Source organism: Pterocles gutturalis, unplaced genomic scaffold, assembly GCF_000699245.1.
Source record: "Pterocles gutturalis isolate BGI_N339 unplaced genomic scaffold, ASM69924v1 scaffold26655, whole genome shotgun sequence".
In the NCBI taxonomy this organism is placed as follows: domain Eukaryota; kingdom Metazoa; phylum Chordata; class Aves; order Pterocliformes; family Pteroclidae; genus Pterocles; species Pterocles gutturalis.
Window position 1 is genome coordinate 26,780 of NW_010141648.1, and position 15,541 is coordinate 42,320.

Sequence of the window (15,541 nt, forward strand, 5' to 3'; positions counted from 1 at the left end):
AACCCAACTCAAAGCGACTTGTGGTATCTGCCCACTGGTTCCCTGGGAGGGAGCAGAAGCAAGGAGTAAACAGCTCAGAGAGCGAGGGAATAAGACCAGCTTTTTGTCAGCCTTGGCTGCACAATGATACCCATCAGTGGCACCATCCTACACAGTTCGGCAGGAGGAGCTTTTTGGCTGCAACTGCAGACAGGTGTATGCTTCATAGCTCATCCCTCCTTGGCAGTCCCAGCAAAACAGTGGGGGCTGCAAGGAATGGAGGAAAGCAAGGGTGGACTGAAGGACAGGGAGTCCAGGAGGATTTGGGCTAGTCCGGGCCACCAACGTGCACTTAAATAACAGTGAAACCCAAAAAACATGCCATGGCATAAAAAACCCAACACCGCCCATGTGGCAAACACACCACATCTTGTGGGCTATCCCTCACTTCTGACAGAAAGCCTTCCCTAACAGCTGAACCCTGCTAGCAACAGCAGAAGCCAGGTCCTGCTGCCCACCTGCTTCCTGGAACAGACAACCAACCTTTTCCCCTGGCCCAAGTGAAGGATCGGTGGGTCCCGATGCTCTCTGCCTCCGGCATGGCTGGCTCATTTTGCCAAGGCTGCGAGGGCAGCTCACAGGATTTGCTGCTGCTCTTCAAAGGTGTGATGTACTTGGGCAGCCCTTTGTAGAACCACGCACCAGACCTCTTCCAAACCTGTTAGAGACAGATACACAACACCTGAAGCCTGGGTTTTAAGAGCAAGAGAGCACTGCCAGCACCAAACAAGCCCCCCACTAAGCTCAGCCCAGCCACCTCCTCTGAGCTACCTTGACACCACTAAACACAGCCTGCAGGCACATCACCTTCCAGCTCACAGAGCCCAACAGCTCTCCTGCGCTCTGCAACTACCACAGCATCCCAAATCCCTCCCCACACCCACCAGCCCAGCTTCACCTCAGTTCTTCTTCCATTAAAAATCCCAAATTTGAATGAGCACAACAGGCACAGCTTGAAGGAGAAGCAGCAAAGATCGTGCAAACCATGGAGCTTCTTATGTTCTCCAGGTCAAGATTACATGTTTCCCTGATGCTGTGCTTGAGCCAAACGCATGTTCTCAGGCTTACTACAAGGATATCAGGATGAAGCTCCCTGGCCTGCCCTGAGCAGCAGGCATTTCAGATTCTGCATCTGTTGCTTTCCCATTGGGAACCCACAAACAGAAAAGCTTCCTGGAGAGAGCAGGCACGTGCCCCAAGCACATGCTCTGCTTAGACTAAAACAAGCCTTGTCAGGACTCGCTGCCCCTCCAGCCAGTGCAAGTCTCTTCTCCTTCGCCAGGTCCCTCAGCCTGGGTCACTTTACTTCTGAGTGGGTGAAAGCCCAGCAGTAGCTGGGGCATGCAGGTGGCAACGCCAGGACGGCAGAAACGCCGTCTCCTGCAGCACCGAATGGCGCAACCTCCGCATTCATTTCACAGAGCAATTCACACTAAACCAGATCCTTTAACGAGCGTGCTTGAAAACCCCAGAACGAGAAGAACAACACTCAAATAACCTGAACCTGCAGCAGGAAACAGACTGTGAGCACTAAACTGTAATATCCCCTGTAAGAACACCCTCTACTCTCCAATTTAGTTTTAATGCAGCTTATGATGAAGGAGCTCTATTAAGTATATTTAATATAAAGCCTGCTGTGAGCCCAGAGGAAGGGAAAAGGATGGCAGCTCAGACAAGGAGAAATGGCCTCTGAAAAACCTAATTCTTTCCTGCCTTCCAGCAGTCTAATAATGAGCTAATGAGACAACGAGGGCAAAAATAATATAGTAAAAGTATTATTTTCTATTTCATGCAAGGGGGTAGAAACCTTGCACTTCTGCTCAGAGTGAAGGATATCATCAGTGCTTCTACTCCAAGTTCCCAAAGCATTTTGCGTACAGTATCACAATGATGGTGATGGGTACAAAGGCTGTTATCCCTAATTACAGCAATAAGTTTGCGACTTCCATTTAGGGCTTAATCAGAGCAGAGGGCAGTGACAACACCTGGCACTCATGAGAAACTCTTCTCACACAGGCAGAAAAAGCAGGACACCATCATCATCATTTCACTGATGGGAGGAGATTGCTCAGCAGGTTGCCCTGTTCCTAGTCCAGAGCCATCAACACAGAGAGCTAAAATCTCTGTGTTTGGGGTCTTGAAAGCCAAGTGAAGGTGATCTGAATTCAGAGGGCAACCTGAGAGTATGCTTTTTAAAAGAAGAGCACCCAGCAGAAGAGAGCAGAGCAACGCTATGACCCAGAACACGTCAGTTGCTGTAAGAGTGCAAGACGCTCGTGTGCACCACAGCAGGGTCTAGAAACCAGGAGGTGAGGGCACCCTGCAATTACACCAACATTTTCCTGCTGGGTAATAGCCCAGCAGGATGCTGAGTCTTCCATCCAAGCATAAAGCTGGGAAGCCAATTCCCCAAAGGAGAGAAGACTGCAAGTTCTTCTTCTACAGAGGGGGCCTTGGCAGGCAGGACACTTTACCAGCTCCTTCACCAGCATGCAAACAGTCAAAACAGTGCCCCAGCCAGTCGAGGCGCAAGCTAACACAGCTCCTTCTGTCCCCCCTGCCAGCACGCAGCACATAGGGACTGCAGAGCATTTGGTACAGCTTGTACAAGAGCACTTGTGGGTTCAGCACAGAGATCCTGGAGGAACATGCTCTGCCATCCCTGCAAAACCAAGAATCTGGAAATGTAACACATTTTTAAAATCTGAGACAGACATCTCTACACAGAGCCTAGCCCACTGCAACTCAGGTAAACACACACAATGCAGGAGCTGCTTGCTGGGCAAGCCCTGGTCACCTTTGTCTCAGGAAGGCAGGAGGCCTCGGGTGCAGCTGCATGTGCAGGACACAGCAGGAGAAACAGGGACTTCTGCAGCCACAGGATTTGCACCCCAAACGATGCCGTAGCTTGAGGAGGGCAGGTTGTCCCTCCTTTGTCACGCACTGGGTAGCTGAGGCACGTGTAGCTTCCCTGCACGAACTGCTGGGGAGGAAGCAACCCTTCTTACAGTCATTCTCTGAACAGACCTTGCAACATCTGTAATTTAATTTGAAGCACTGAAGAGACCTATTATCTTCAGGCGAACTACAATTTAGGCACACCATAAAACCAATCAGACACAGCAAGGATTGCTGTAAGAAAAGGCTGGTCACCCCCAGGTTTCTCACTACCCCAAAGCAAGTCCAGTTATAAAAAGAGTTAATGATGCAATACACCCAGCTCTGATGTAGTAATACTAGTATAAAATTGATTCTATGCATACATGTTCACTTTAAATTGGTGCTTCTAATAGAGTTCGGTCTCACTACAGCAGTACTGAAATTGTTTTGAGATCAGCTCTAACATAGCTGCAGCAAGATGCTCTCCCCTATATTAATTTAGTACCTCTGCTCCTCCCAGGTTAGCAGCGCGCCCCATCTGAAACAACTGCGGTTCACGTTCTGTCCTGCACATGGGCACACAGGTCAGTTTTAACATCCACGCATCAAAACAAATCCATGCTGCTGACTGCTATTGATGGTAGTTTCATTGATCGCAAGAGTGGCCTGACAGCAAAGTTCTTTCTTGATTTTAAATTAATAAATCTATAACAGCACTTCAAGAATAAAACTCCTGTTTATTAGCAGGGGTTTGCTCTCTCCAAGGAGGAGAGAGTTTTGCTCCCAGCAGTCCCGTTGGCACGTAAGGTGAAATTCAGCCCCCACAGCAGCCTGAGTTTAGGGGGAGCTGGAATTTCATCCGCGAGAGGGACAGCCAGCCGCTTCCAGTCTCTCACAACCACCCAATTTGAAGTAACCATTGATCACCCCTTGTTCCGAGTGATTGACAGAGGGGAGTAAATACCTATATCTGCATTATGCCAGACCAGGACAGTGGCCCAGCGTGTGGCTCAAAGCAGCCACACCACAGTGCACTGGCTCCAGCTGTCCCCAGCCCACTACGCTCCCACTGGCCCAGCCAAACACAACCAAAATCCACACTAATAGTTGACTTCCTTCAGGCTCTTGTCCTTCTGCCTCCCCTGACACCTGAACTACCCTAAAGCAAAGCCGGGGAGCACACAGGGGAGAAGAGCTACTTTAGCAACAGACTCCTTTTTTTATCACTTCAAACCAATTTAACAGCCATGGCCGTGACAAGTCCAGAGAGCTCAATGCCTTTTATAACCCTGATAATATTCCTATTAAATTTGCATCAAGCCATCATTACAGCTACGGGATGAGACAGAAGCAGATGCGTATTTTTATCTAGCACACTCAATTGCAGCCTGTAAATGGGACCTAACGGAGAATCATTGGGACCTGGTGAAAAGCATGTTACTGGTCAAACTCCTTTTTCTCCTTCTCTGAACATACGAGTGCTAAAATAAGCTCCTAAACAGAGAAACATTAGGACTTGCTGACCAAGGGACAGGGTCACAGCCAAAGGAATCATAACAAACATTTGCAGCCCTCCCCAGAGTTCACTTCACCAAGTCACGAGTCCCCCAGAGACGCTTAGAAAAGGTCTTAGCTGCAAAGCCACGTTTTTCTCTACCACCTACTGCTTGCCACACCGTAGCTGTTCTCGTTCTGCAGCCCCTTTCCTTTGCAGCAGCCCATGCTGGGCTGTACGAGAGGAAAACAGCTCCCTTCAGCTTCCCATGCTGACACCAGCATTATTGGCTCGATCCCCCAGCAGCCGAAAGGCGGAGGGAGCAGGTTCTTGTGGGCTACAACGCGTAATGAAGAGAAAGGCACCTGCAAACGCAGCCACCCTGGGAGGACGTCGTTGCCATTGCCCTCACGCAGCACATGCCCACACGCTCACTTTGTCCCAGCTCTCCACCACGGCTCTGGCACGCTGCAAACCACTGGCAGGGAGAAAGAGCAAGCGCTCTTCAGCATCGTTATTTGCATTCATCTGCTTTTCCATAACACAGAGATTTCCAATTACATTATTTACAGCAATCTGTTGTCAACTCCCACATTCAGCACTTGAGGATGAAGAAAATTAAAAGGCAGTGAAATTGCTGTTCGGAGCTTTGTTTCCGGAATAGCAAAATCTATTGCACCTCTGACCCCAACATTTCTCAAGCTGCAATGGCTGCCAGCCTTCAATGCTTTATCATTCCCCTCTCAATCAGGCCTCTTTTTTTTCCTGTGGCTCTATTCTAGAGGACACTATTTTGAGTCTAACCACTTGCTACCACCCCCCCAAAATAATATGGCAGGCTATTGATGAGTTCTTTGAATTGCAAACAGGTGCACATCACTTCGATTCAATTCAGAGTCACCCAAAATAAACACTCCCCTCCATCAGCATGGTATTTTGCCAAGAAATCATCACGCCAGGCAGGAATAACCCTAGGCTATGTCGGTTTATAATGTTCAAAATGGTTATGAGTGGGTATGTGAAAAGGGAAGCCCCAGGGGCAAAAGGGGAGGAGACAACTCTGTTCTTCCAGCGCAGTAATCTTCCTCTGCATGGTTTATTGTGATAAACCAAGAAATGCAGCCAGCCATGAAAATGCCATTTAGTGAAGGAGAAGAAATTAAAGGGAAAGTGAAGCAGAGGGGGCAAATTAAAACTTTAACAGGTCCTCAATAGCTGACACTCTCTTTCATGTTCGATGGGGTTTAAAAAAAAAAAACTATCTCCCCCCACCCTACTTAAACTGTTTTCATTATCGCTACAATTTTGGATGTGTCAATTCAAATGTAAATGTGCACGAACGCTTCCAAGAGGATTTTAATTACGATGATAGCATCGCTAATTATGGATATATAAAAAAAATATATATATAAAGCGGTAATTCAGGAAGGTGCTTTGCAGAACCGATGGTACCAGTCAAAACAAGGCTGTGCAGATAGATAGATGGCTGGGCAGGGATTTGACAAAACGCAGCAGGTCCCATTTCCCCTTCAGGCCGGGAGGTGACAGGCAGACTTCAGCCACACGCGACTAATTCAACACGGGCACTGCTGCCCAAGCAGTTATCGAGCTCACGTGCTCTGCCACAGGCCTGGCAGCAGGGAATCATTCCAGCTGTATCGCAGCTCCTCCCAGGCAGTTTTGCTCTTCTGACAGGCGCTGCAGTAAGCCCGTTTTGCTGGAGGACTTCCTCCCTTCCTGCCCTGCACTCTCATTCCCGTGGGTGCATCACTGCTTTGCTGCCAAGTTAGCAAGAGGCTCACTGCAAACCCGTGGCCAACACCTGCTGCGGTCAGGGATCAGCACCCCTGATCGTGCCCCAGGACTTGATACGCACGCAGAACCAGGACTGCCCCAGGGAGGATCAGCCCTCCACACTTGGTCTCTAGAAAGGCAACACAAGATGCAAAGCCAAGAAAGGCAGTGCAGCACAGGGAGGTGGGAAGAGGGAAAGGAGGTTCTTGCCCTCAAAAGTTAATGGGAGCTTGACTAAATTTGCTTCCACCCTTGCTTGCAGGAACAATAAAACACAACCCACAACTGCTTTAATTCCACCGCCCTGAAAAGACACTGCAAAAGAAAACATCCACAGAATCCCGGAGGAACAAGAGAGGTTTTTCAGTAGATGTTTCTGCAAACAGCTGGGACAAGCGGTATCTCCAACAGGCCAGTTGTGCCTAAAGCAGATGAGGTCTATCTTATTTCAGAAAGAAGAGATGCACTTGCAATACAGGGGCGTCTGCTGGTCCTTGGGAACGTTCTCTCTGCCAGTAGGAACATCCAAGCTCTGTCAGGTCCTGGCCACATTAGAACACAGTATTTTCCTCCCAGCACCTCTCTGGCAGCTTGGAGACCCTCACCCTGCATGTACACATCATGCTCTGCAGCTCAGGTGCTGCCGAACACACTGTTTTGCTTCTGGATGATTTGGATGCAAGCAGCAGGCAGAATCCATTAATCACCTCCACTCTCCAGAAATAAGACAGTGTCAAAGCGACTTGCTCCTCATTGCTATGCAGCACAGCCTTCCCAGCGGAGGTTTTCAAGGAAACAGAAAGCAGCAAAGAACACTTCTGACTGGCTGAGGCTGGGATTCCCAAAGGGATCTATAGGCATCAAACATTCAACTCCAACTGAAAAATTGATGTAAACAATAGATCGTTACTTTGGTCTTCATTTTGACCCAGGCATATTGATGATTTAATTGCAACTGAAGCCAGCACTGATTCTGTCCACATAGCAAAAGGGGGAGATGACTACCACACGTCAAGGAACTTATGCTAGCTCAAACCAAGCCTACAGGGATAAATAATAACAAGGAAGACGGAGGGATGAAACCTTTAGCATGTATGAAGAATGCTGCATACTTTAGCTGTTAGCTAGTATATGTGAATGTCCAAACCCCCCATCCTGGCTTGAGATCCTGGTGGGCCACAAGACACGTGCTCCCTCAGTGCATGGCAGAGGCTAAAGGGGACAATTACACTCCTAGGCTCTTGTCCCAGCCAGATGACACTTATTAACCTGAGCCAGCATCATTTAGTCCATTCGGGTTTCCGAATGACCTCCCTTTCTCAATTCAGTGCCTGACAGTCTCTCACTGACAGAGTTGAGAGCTTCATAAATATCCTCATGCCCACATAGCCTGAGCAGTGTTTCAGAAAATTACAGACAGCGATCAAAGCACTGATGTGGAGGGAATCACCTGGCTTGGAAACACACCTCAGCACACCTGCTGGGGGGATGCTAAGAACCAGCATCAAATACTCACCCACTCGAGCTGGCCAAGTTTAGGGGCCTGAGCATGTCCTGGCAAGCTGGGAGGTGCTGCCAGAGCTCTGTGGCCTGGGACAAGGCTTCTTTAAGCATGTGCTTCATTGGCATGGGCTAAAGAACCTTGCTCAGTCACGCTGTGTGTTGAGAAGGAGAGAGAAGGGTGGTATTGGCTTGTTACTGCATCACACAACCCAAAGTGCTTCTGTGGGTCCCTGAAGCTCCCTGCCTGGGATCCCAGGAAATAAAATGGGGCCGATACGTACTCACCACGTAGGTTAGACAGAAATTAGAATATCTGATCCCAAAGAGCAGACATCCATCTGTACTCACTGATAGCAAATATAACCTCCAGCAAAGAGCATGGCCAAATGGGTTTTGTCCAGAGCAGATGGCAATATGAGACAGATTCAGATCACAGAAAACAGACAGCAACAAGGAACTGGTTGCGAACACAAGCCCTTAGAAGAAACCTGGTAGTTTAGTGCATGCCCTGTAATATCATGACACTTGAACCAGCTTCAGGAGCTGCACTAGCACCAGCCACCAGCCTGAGAGCCTCATCCCTTCCTCACACAGACTCTTAGGCAGGACCTGATCAAAGCCACTTTTCAGACATTTATCACCTCAACTTCCTTGCCCTGGATGACATGCCTCAAGGCTTCTGCTAATTCTCAATGCTTCCCTGCCTTCCTCCAAAATAAAAGCAGAGCACATGGGAAGACAGAGGGGATGTATGACTTGACGCCTGGGTGCGTGTCCACACTGTGACCCTTCCAACCTTCTCCTGGGTCAGGGCACCAGCACCAATGCAAACAGGAAAGGAGACAGACTTGAACTGACCTTAAGGAAAATTTTAAAAAAAAAAAAAGAAGCTTAGGGCTGGGAGGTAAGATGAGGCTATTTTTTAGTTAGTCTAAGAAGGAAAGTTCCATCCATTTTCATTACGGAAGCACTTTGGCCGTATCTCAGGTTTCACGGAGAGAGCAAGCTCTGAAGGTTACCATACCCTCACACACTGGCACGCATAACACTTACTGGACAGGTTAATATTCTTCTCTGTCCAGTGACCATGGCTCCTCATTATTTTTATAATAAATTGAAAAAAAACCAATTATACAGTGTGGAATGAGAAAAAATACAGGAAGAACAGAATAAATGAAATAAAGTCAATTTTAGTCCCATACCTATCTCCCTGAAGAACACAGAAAATATCTTGACCTGCCTCACTCTCCATTTTGGACCCTCCATTTGGAATTCAAAACATCTGGATCATCCTGTGTATCAAATTATTAGCAATATCCAAGGAGCTGGAATGCTCTCTGCCTGCCCTACCCACACTGCTGGTCAAAAGTTAAAGACTGGCAGCATCTATATACCCTTATCTTACCTGAACATGAACTTTTTAAGTGCTCCCACACGGACAAACCCCTCCAATGTAAAACCTGGGCAATGCTATGTCTCCACTACTAGCACAAAAAAAATTTCAGCATTTCAAACATCTGCAGAAGGGCTCTCCCTACACTTCAAAAATTGATTTAGCAGAGCACCCAGGTTTCACAGCTGGTTGCAATGCGCAGAAATAGCTGCACTGCATCGATGTTCAAGGACCACACGCAAAAGCCCAAAATAAATTGATGGGGACAAGTGAAAATCCTTCTGTAATTGCAGAACAAATTCATTGACTTTGCTTCACTGTAGAGCAGCAAGCCCTGATGTTGGTGGATGCTGGCTGGCAGACAAGAATGGAGGCAGGCTATTACTTTTTGCAGTGTAAAGTCGAGGACGAAGGATATAAAAATTTAGAGACCTGCATTAGAAGTCTCACACACTGGCAAGCTATGGGATTTTGGAAGCAGGGAGGAAAACAGACTTAAAAGCTGCAATCCTAGTTATTTTTAGAGGGACAAATATTGCAGCTATGCTCTAGATCTCTCCAGCTGTATTAAAGATCCAGTGTAGCCAACTTTATTTGCCACAGAGCTAGGAGGGAAAGCATGCAGCAGCAGAACCTAGCAGTCTCTTCATGACCATTGCCAGAAAAAAACTGAAAGCCATACAGGCTGCAGGGGCTAGTGTTTTTTTTCCCCTCCACCCCCTCACAAACCAAAGTTGTCACCATTGTGTGTATTCACTGAGGCTGCTTGGCCTCCAGCCAGGACTCCCAAGCCCCATCCCAAGCTCCCCCCGCAGCACCCAGGCACAGGGAAGAGTCCACGCACACTCAGCACAGACTTGGGGCAGGTAAGGTGCACGCTGCTAAGCCCCATCTTTCCACAGTTGCATTTTACCTCTCTCTGTTCGCTGCAGATCTTGCACAACCAAAGAGGACGTTTCTGTGCTCCAAATGTTTCTATTCCACACTTGGTGCAAACTTTCTGAAACAAGGAGAGAGAAAAAAAGAAGAAAAAAGGTGGTGTTAGCAACTCCCCACAGCCATATAGCCCTTGGGAGAGAGAAGACTGAGAAGCATCTGTCCCAACAGTTCTGTTTTGCTTTCCTTAAAAAACCTAAACATGGCACAATTTTTTTATTTGTCCTGGAGAACCACTGATCGCAGGCAAATCCACAGCACAGTCCTTGACTGCAGGGTGAGAAGAAAACTGGACAGGGCAAATCAAACCCCATGCCCGATAGGCATATTTCTGGAGTGTTTTTTTTTTTATTCCTTTAAATCCTAAAACCCAATCGCTGTGGCACAGAAATCTGCCATAACCAAGTACAAAATGATCGTGACTTTGTGCAAGACTGGAAATCCTCTCCTCCCTTCCCTCACTTATGTAGTCTTAAACCCCACGGCTTCCCCTCCATTTCAGCACGCTCTCGGCAGCTATTGATTTGCGGCTGCTTAGGAAGCGGGCACGACCATGCACACGCACACTTCCTGAGCAGAATGCTTGATAGCACCGCACGGCCTCTATCGCTGCACAAGGGAACTTTCATGTCTCCGCTGGCATTACAAGACATTTACAACCGGAATCACCTAATATTATATAATGAAGCTGATGTGTATCAGGCTTGGTTTACAGCTTGAATGAGAAATTGGATGAATTCTTTGATCCTCACAGAGCAAAAGCCACTCACAAGAGGGCCCTGGAGAGCAAAACCTTGCTTAGAGAGACATGTGGATTTAATCTCCCCAGATAAGGTTTTACATATCCCCCCTAACCCAGCTGCTCCTCCTCTGAGCCAGGAGATCCGTGTCCAGGGACAGAAGTCTCAGTGGCTCACTCAGCCCTCAATGCCCACACCTGGAGAGCAGCAGAACAACGGTACCCGAGGCAATGGCTTCACCACATGAATAAACGCACCCAACTGTTTTGGTCAGCGCAGTCCAGAGGCAGGTCTGTCCCTGACGCACGCTGCACAGAAAGTGGGAGGTGGCACCAGCAGCCCCATAGATGTTGGTGCTCCTCTCCATCTCTGTTCTTGTCCTTCAACCTCATCCTCCCAGAGAAATAGGGAACAACCTCTTGGGTCTGGTGCAACAACACTCAACATGGTGCTACCCAAGACAAAGGGAATTGCAGATGCAATTAGCAGACAGCACCTGAACTACCCCAAGTTCTCCCTCCCTCAAACCATCTTAAATACCCTCAAAGATCCCAATCCCCACACGTATAGCACATTCAAACACTCCCTCTAGTGGAAGCTGCCAAGCGATTTTATTCCTGGCCATAAATTTTGAATGTTCCAATATAAAACAGTGCTTTCCTCCTCCCCTTTTCTGCAGAGTAGCTGGAAAATTGACCATCACTCACAACCCCTCAGAAGAAGACATAAAAATCAAGGACATTAAACGCAGCCCCATTCCTCATTAAATACAAGATAAAGCACTTCCTTCTACTTATACTTCACCTTTCATACATGATACTGATGCCCTCTGCATAGCAAACGACACATTATGCTTTATCTAACTACTGCTATTGTTAACACATCCGGATTTGCATACATCTTTGTCTTGCCATAATGCATTTATTTCTAAGATAATAAACACTAATATTAAAAATATTCTTCATAAAACAGAAAGTGGCACTTAGAAAATCCACCAGGCCACAAGAAATATAGAACCTCTGTTCAGCAGAAGGGACTTGCTGAAGGAAAGTTCTTTGCTATGTTTCAGATGCATCATTACAACAATTCCTATTATTGAATTAAATGGGCTGCAATGAGACAGCAACAGAGCAACGCTAGCAAGAAAAATATGAACTTTAAAAATCCATAATTCCCTGACAAGTCATTGCTTATTGCATACAGCACTGCACGAGTGATGGATATCTCTGGACGAGAGGGAACAAATTTAAAGTAACAGCCCACTCTGTGTGCTCTGCTGAACGGGTGACTGTTCCCTGAGTTCATTCCACAACATTAAAAAGCAGCAAGGGGAGAAGCCCAGGGCACCCAGTCAGCATTGCCCTGAGCTTGCACACAGCTGAAAAGTGCAGCGGAGCTGAAAGCAGCTGTAAAACACACCCTGGGAAAGCAGGGTCTCACCTTAAATCAGCCTGGATATAACCAGGGTTACTACCTGCAACTGCAAATGGACAGGGCAGGGGAGTGTCTGCGCCAGCTTCAGCCTCCTCGTTAAGGCTCACAGGAAGGTTACAGAGCACTGTAGCAATGTGACCCCGCTGGCTTCGGACAAGGTGAGAGCAGAATCGCCAGGGGAAGAAAGCAAGAAACACAACATCCTGTTATTCCGCATGCTTGAAATGCAGGAAACGGCTAGCCGTCTCCTGTCTGCCACCCAGCCCTTCATTCTCCACAGAAGCGCGCGCACAGAGCCCAAGCTCCTCTCCAAGAGAGCTGCCCTGCAGCTCCCATTCAAACCAGACCTTTCACTTCCCAGTACTGCTGCTTCCTTCCCCACTCCTTCCTGAAAAGCTACTTTCTCCCTGGCTTAGGACCCAGGGGCTCAAACATTCACATTTACTTTCCCAGTCAATGCCTTACAATCTTCTGCATAACCCCTGCCTCAGCCAAGCTCCTTCTGCAAATTGGATCCAGTGGAGAAACTCACTCGACAGCAAAGGCAGCACAGCTCCCAGCAGCTCCCAGCCCAGTAAGCACACAGGGAGGGATGCTGGAACCAGGGTCTGACTGCAAGGGGCAACGACCTCCCTCCCCTCTCTTACACGAACTCTAAGCCCAGCAGTGCTGCAGCCACCCACGGGCCACCCACGGACCAGGGCAGGCCCAGCCCTGCAGCCAGCTCCGTGTGAGAACTGCATCTCACAAACTCCAGACATGCCAGCACAAAAAGTTCTCCATCATGGCTTTCACGGCCGCTTAACCACAGAGGTGCCAACATGCTCCACTCCACAGGAAAGCAGCAGGTTTTACTGAGTGCTGTCCTGTGGGCTTCAAGGGACTTCTCAGTGACAAGGTAAGTGACACGGGCAAGTGTCTCCTTGCCTCCAGTACCCAGCAGGGACAGAGCGAGCACACGCTGCTTCCTTCCACTCTACCAACAGCAAGACAGAAGTACTGCTGCACCCAGCCACAAATATTCCTGCACCCAGCCAGTACCCTCACCTCTCCCCAGGCAATACGCTGAGGCAAAGTCACTTACAGAGGTATCTCCCCAAGGAAAGATGGGCTTCAAGTGCAGGAAAACCAGCCTCCTAGCAAAGGGAGGAGAAGGTGGTTGCCTTGGAGATTGTCATCTCCACAGCAATACCGCTTAACCCCTTGGCTGCAGAGTCTAGACAAGAAACATTCATCCCGCAGGGCACTGGTAGAACAGCAGTCTCCCTGCAAACTGACGCTGTCTTTCAAACAGCACCCACACGGTCCTGCCAACAACACACACAAACCCGGGCAGTCTCTGATGCACTGGCTGGTTTATGTGTCAGGGCTGGAAACCTTACACTGGTTTGGAACTTGAAGATGGACTTGAGTCCCCTGAAGAGACATGTGTCTGGAAGGTCTAAAGGCAGACCTTGCAGCAAACAGTAAAGCACACAGATCCTTTTATGAGTTGCCTCTGATGGCCATACATTCCGGCCCCTTTTCTCACTCTGCAACCCCAGAGTGGGAGATGCAGAGGGGGTTGATGCACCCCATCTCAGCACTAAGTGCAGTTTAGGCACTTTAGGATCTTGAGGAAAAAGACAACCAGGGTGCAAAAGAAAACCTGATGGTTTGACGGCACTGACCTAGACAAGTGGGGCTAAGATAAGTTAACTCTACAGAGCTATGTATCTTTTGAGAGGCCTAGTGGCCTTTTCTGGACAGACTCTCTACCAGGAACAGGCAGAACCTGTATGACAAAACCCACCTTTTTGCAATCCTGACAAAAGACTGACGTGCTACCCAGCAGCCCGAGCAGTTCACCGCAGAGCAGACACTGGGAGTGGCCATTCCCCATCACGTTCTTTCTCATGTTCTCCAGCCTCTCCACCAAGCGCCTGTGGGGAATGAGGCAGAGCAGAGGTCACAGCCCTCACCTTGGAAATTGATGCGCATGGTACTGAGGCACTCCAAAATCCTGCAGACACTTGCTCCAGACTGCCTACCTTTGCTTCTGTGTAGTTCTGGGCCCCTTGCTGGGACCATGCATGCTTTCGCTTCAATCTCTGCACTCAATGTTTCCCATCAGCCAGCTCTTGGTTTTCAGAGGATACAAACCCCTCTAACTCCATGTACCGATACTCACCAAGCCCAGAATAATCAAAGCTGCAAATACCACCGACAGGCCTGACTCAGCTAGCAGGCACAGGGCAGACAGCTCACAAGAGGGGCTTGGTCCCACACCCTTCAGGAGCTCAGCGTCACTGCGGCCACACAGTCTCAGCACAATGATTTCCTGCTTGTAAAGCAAGAAAAGCCTTTTGTGCTGAGATCAGGGCAAGTCAGACAGCATCAGGAAAGGGCAGAGGAGTTAGACCTGCCAAGCCCCACTCCGTCTCTACATATACTCCCTCGAAGCAGACAGCAGGCACGACTTGCCCACATCCCATTAGAAGCAGGCAGGTCAGACTAAAGCCATCAGACTGAGCCCAGCTGCAGTACAGGAATGGCAGTAACCGCTCCCTGCTTCGTTCAACAGCCCGTGTGGAAGACAGGAAGCACATATGTATGCACAACGTCCATAGCAGCAGGACTATGAAAGGGAAGGAAGGTGGGATAAGCAATTAGGATGCAGGATGTGGAGAGCATGCAGAGCAAGGCTGCTGTCATGAGATCACTGCTTGGCAATTCTCAGGCATCCATTTGTAGATCAGGACGACAACAGCCAGGCCATTGATCAGAGGCAGAAACCAGGCACAGCCATGCGTGTGCATGCAGGAAACACAATCCTGCTCTCCGTACAATGCCATCCTCATTAGTGTAATGTCCCATCAACCAAGTCCCGTGCTGAGAGGAAGGCAAGGTCTGTTTGAAAGAGGTACTGCCTATGGTGATGAGGTCAGACAGCACAGCCAGAGCGAGCCATCATTAGTGGATTTATGATCCTTGACTTCACACATGAGAACTCCCAGGAGTTGAGGCATTTCAGAGAATGCTTCAGCACAGGACCAGCAAGGCTATCGCTTTCTGCTGCTACACCAACAACCACACAGGAACGATCAGCCCCTCAGGGTCACTGGCTGCTTCTGGGGTCTCCCATATATCACACGAACATCACTGTCAGTTCTCGTTAGCACTCACTAACGTGCACTGCACAGGGACAGAGCGAAGCACAGGGGCAGGAAGCTGGGCCTGCTGGACACAGGCTGCGAGTCAATGAGGTTTCCTGTCTTGCAAACATGAAACACTGCTGGGAAATGCTGCAGGACTGCCGAACTCCCCGGCTTTAAAGGCAGTCGTGTA

General features: G+C 48.7%; 1 protein-coding gene across 1 annotated transcript in view; it reads right to left on the minus strand.

Annotated features, from left to right (window-relative positions):
- Positions 1-15,541, minus strand: part of RPH3AL (rabphilin 3A-like (without C2 domains)) — a 31,536-nt gene that overhangs the window by 13,831 nt on the left and 2,164 nt on the right. The window contains exons 3-5 of the mRNA XM_010084100.1: positions 14,007-14,136; positions 10,018-10,104; positions 523-697 (exon numbers count right to left, since the gene is read on the minus strand). Of these exons, the coding sequence (XP_010082402.1) occupies positions 523-697; positions 10,018-10,104; positions 14,007-14,136 (392 nt within the window). The remainder of the gene's footprint in view (positions 1-522; positions 698-10,017; positions 10,105-14,006; positions 14,137-15,541) is intronic.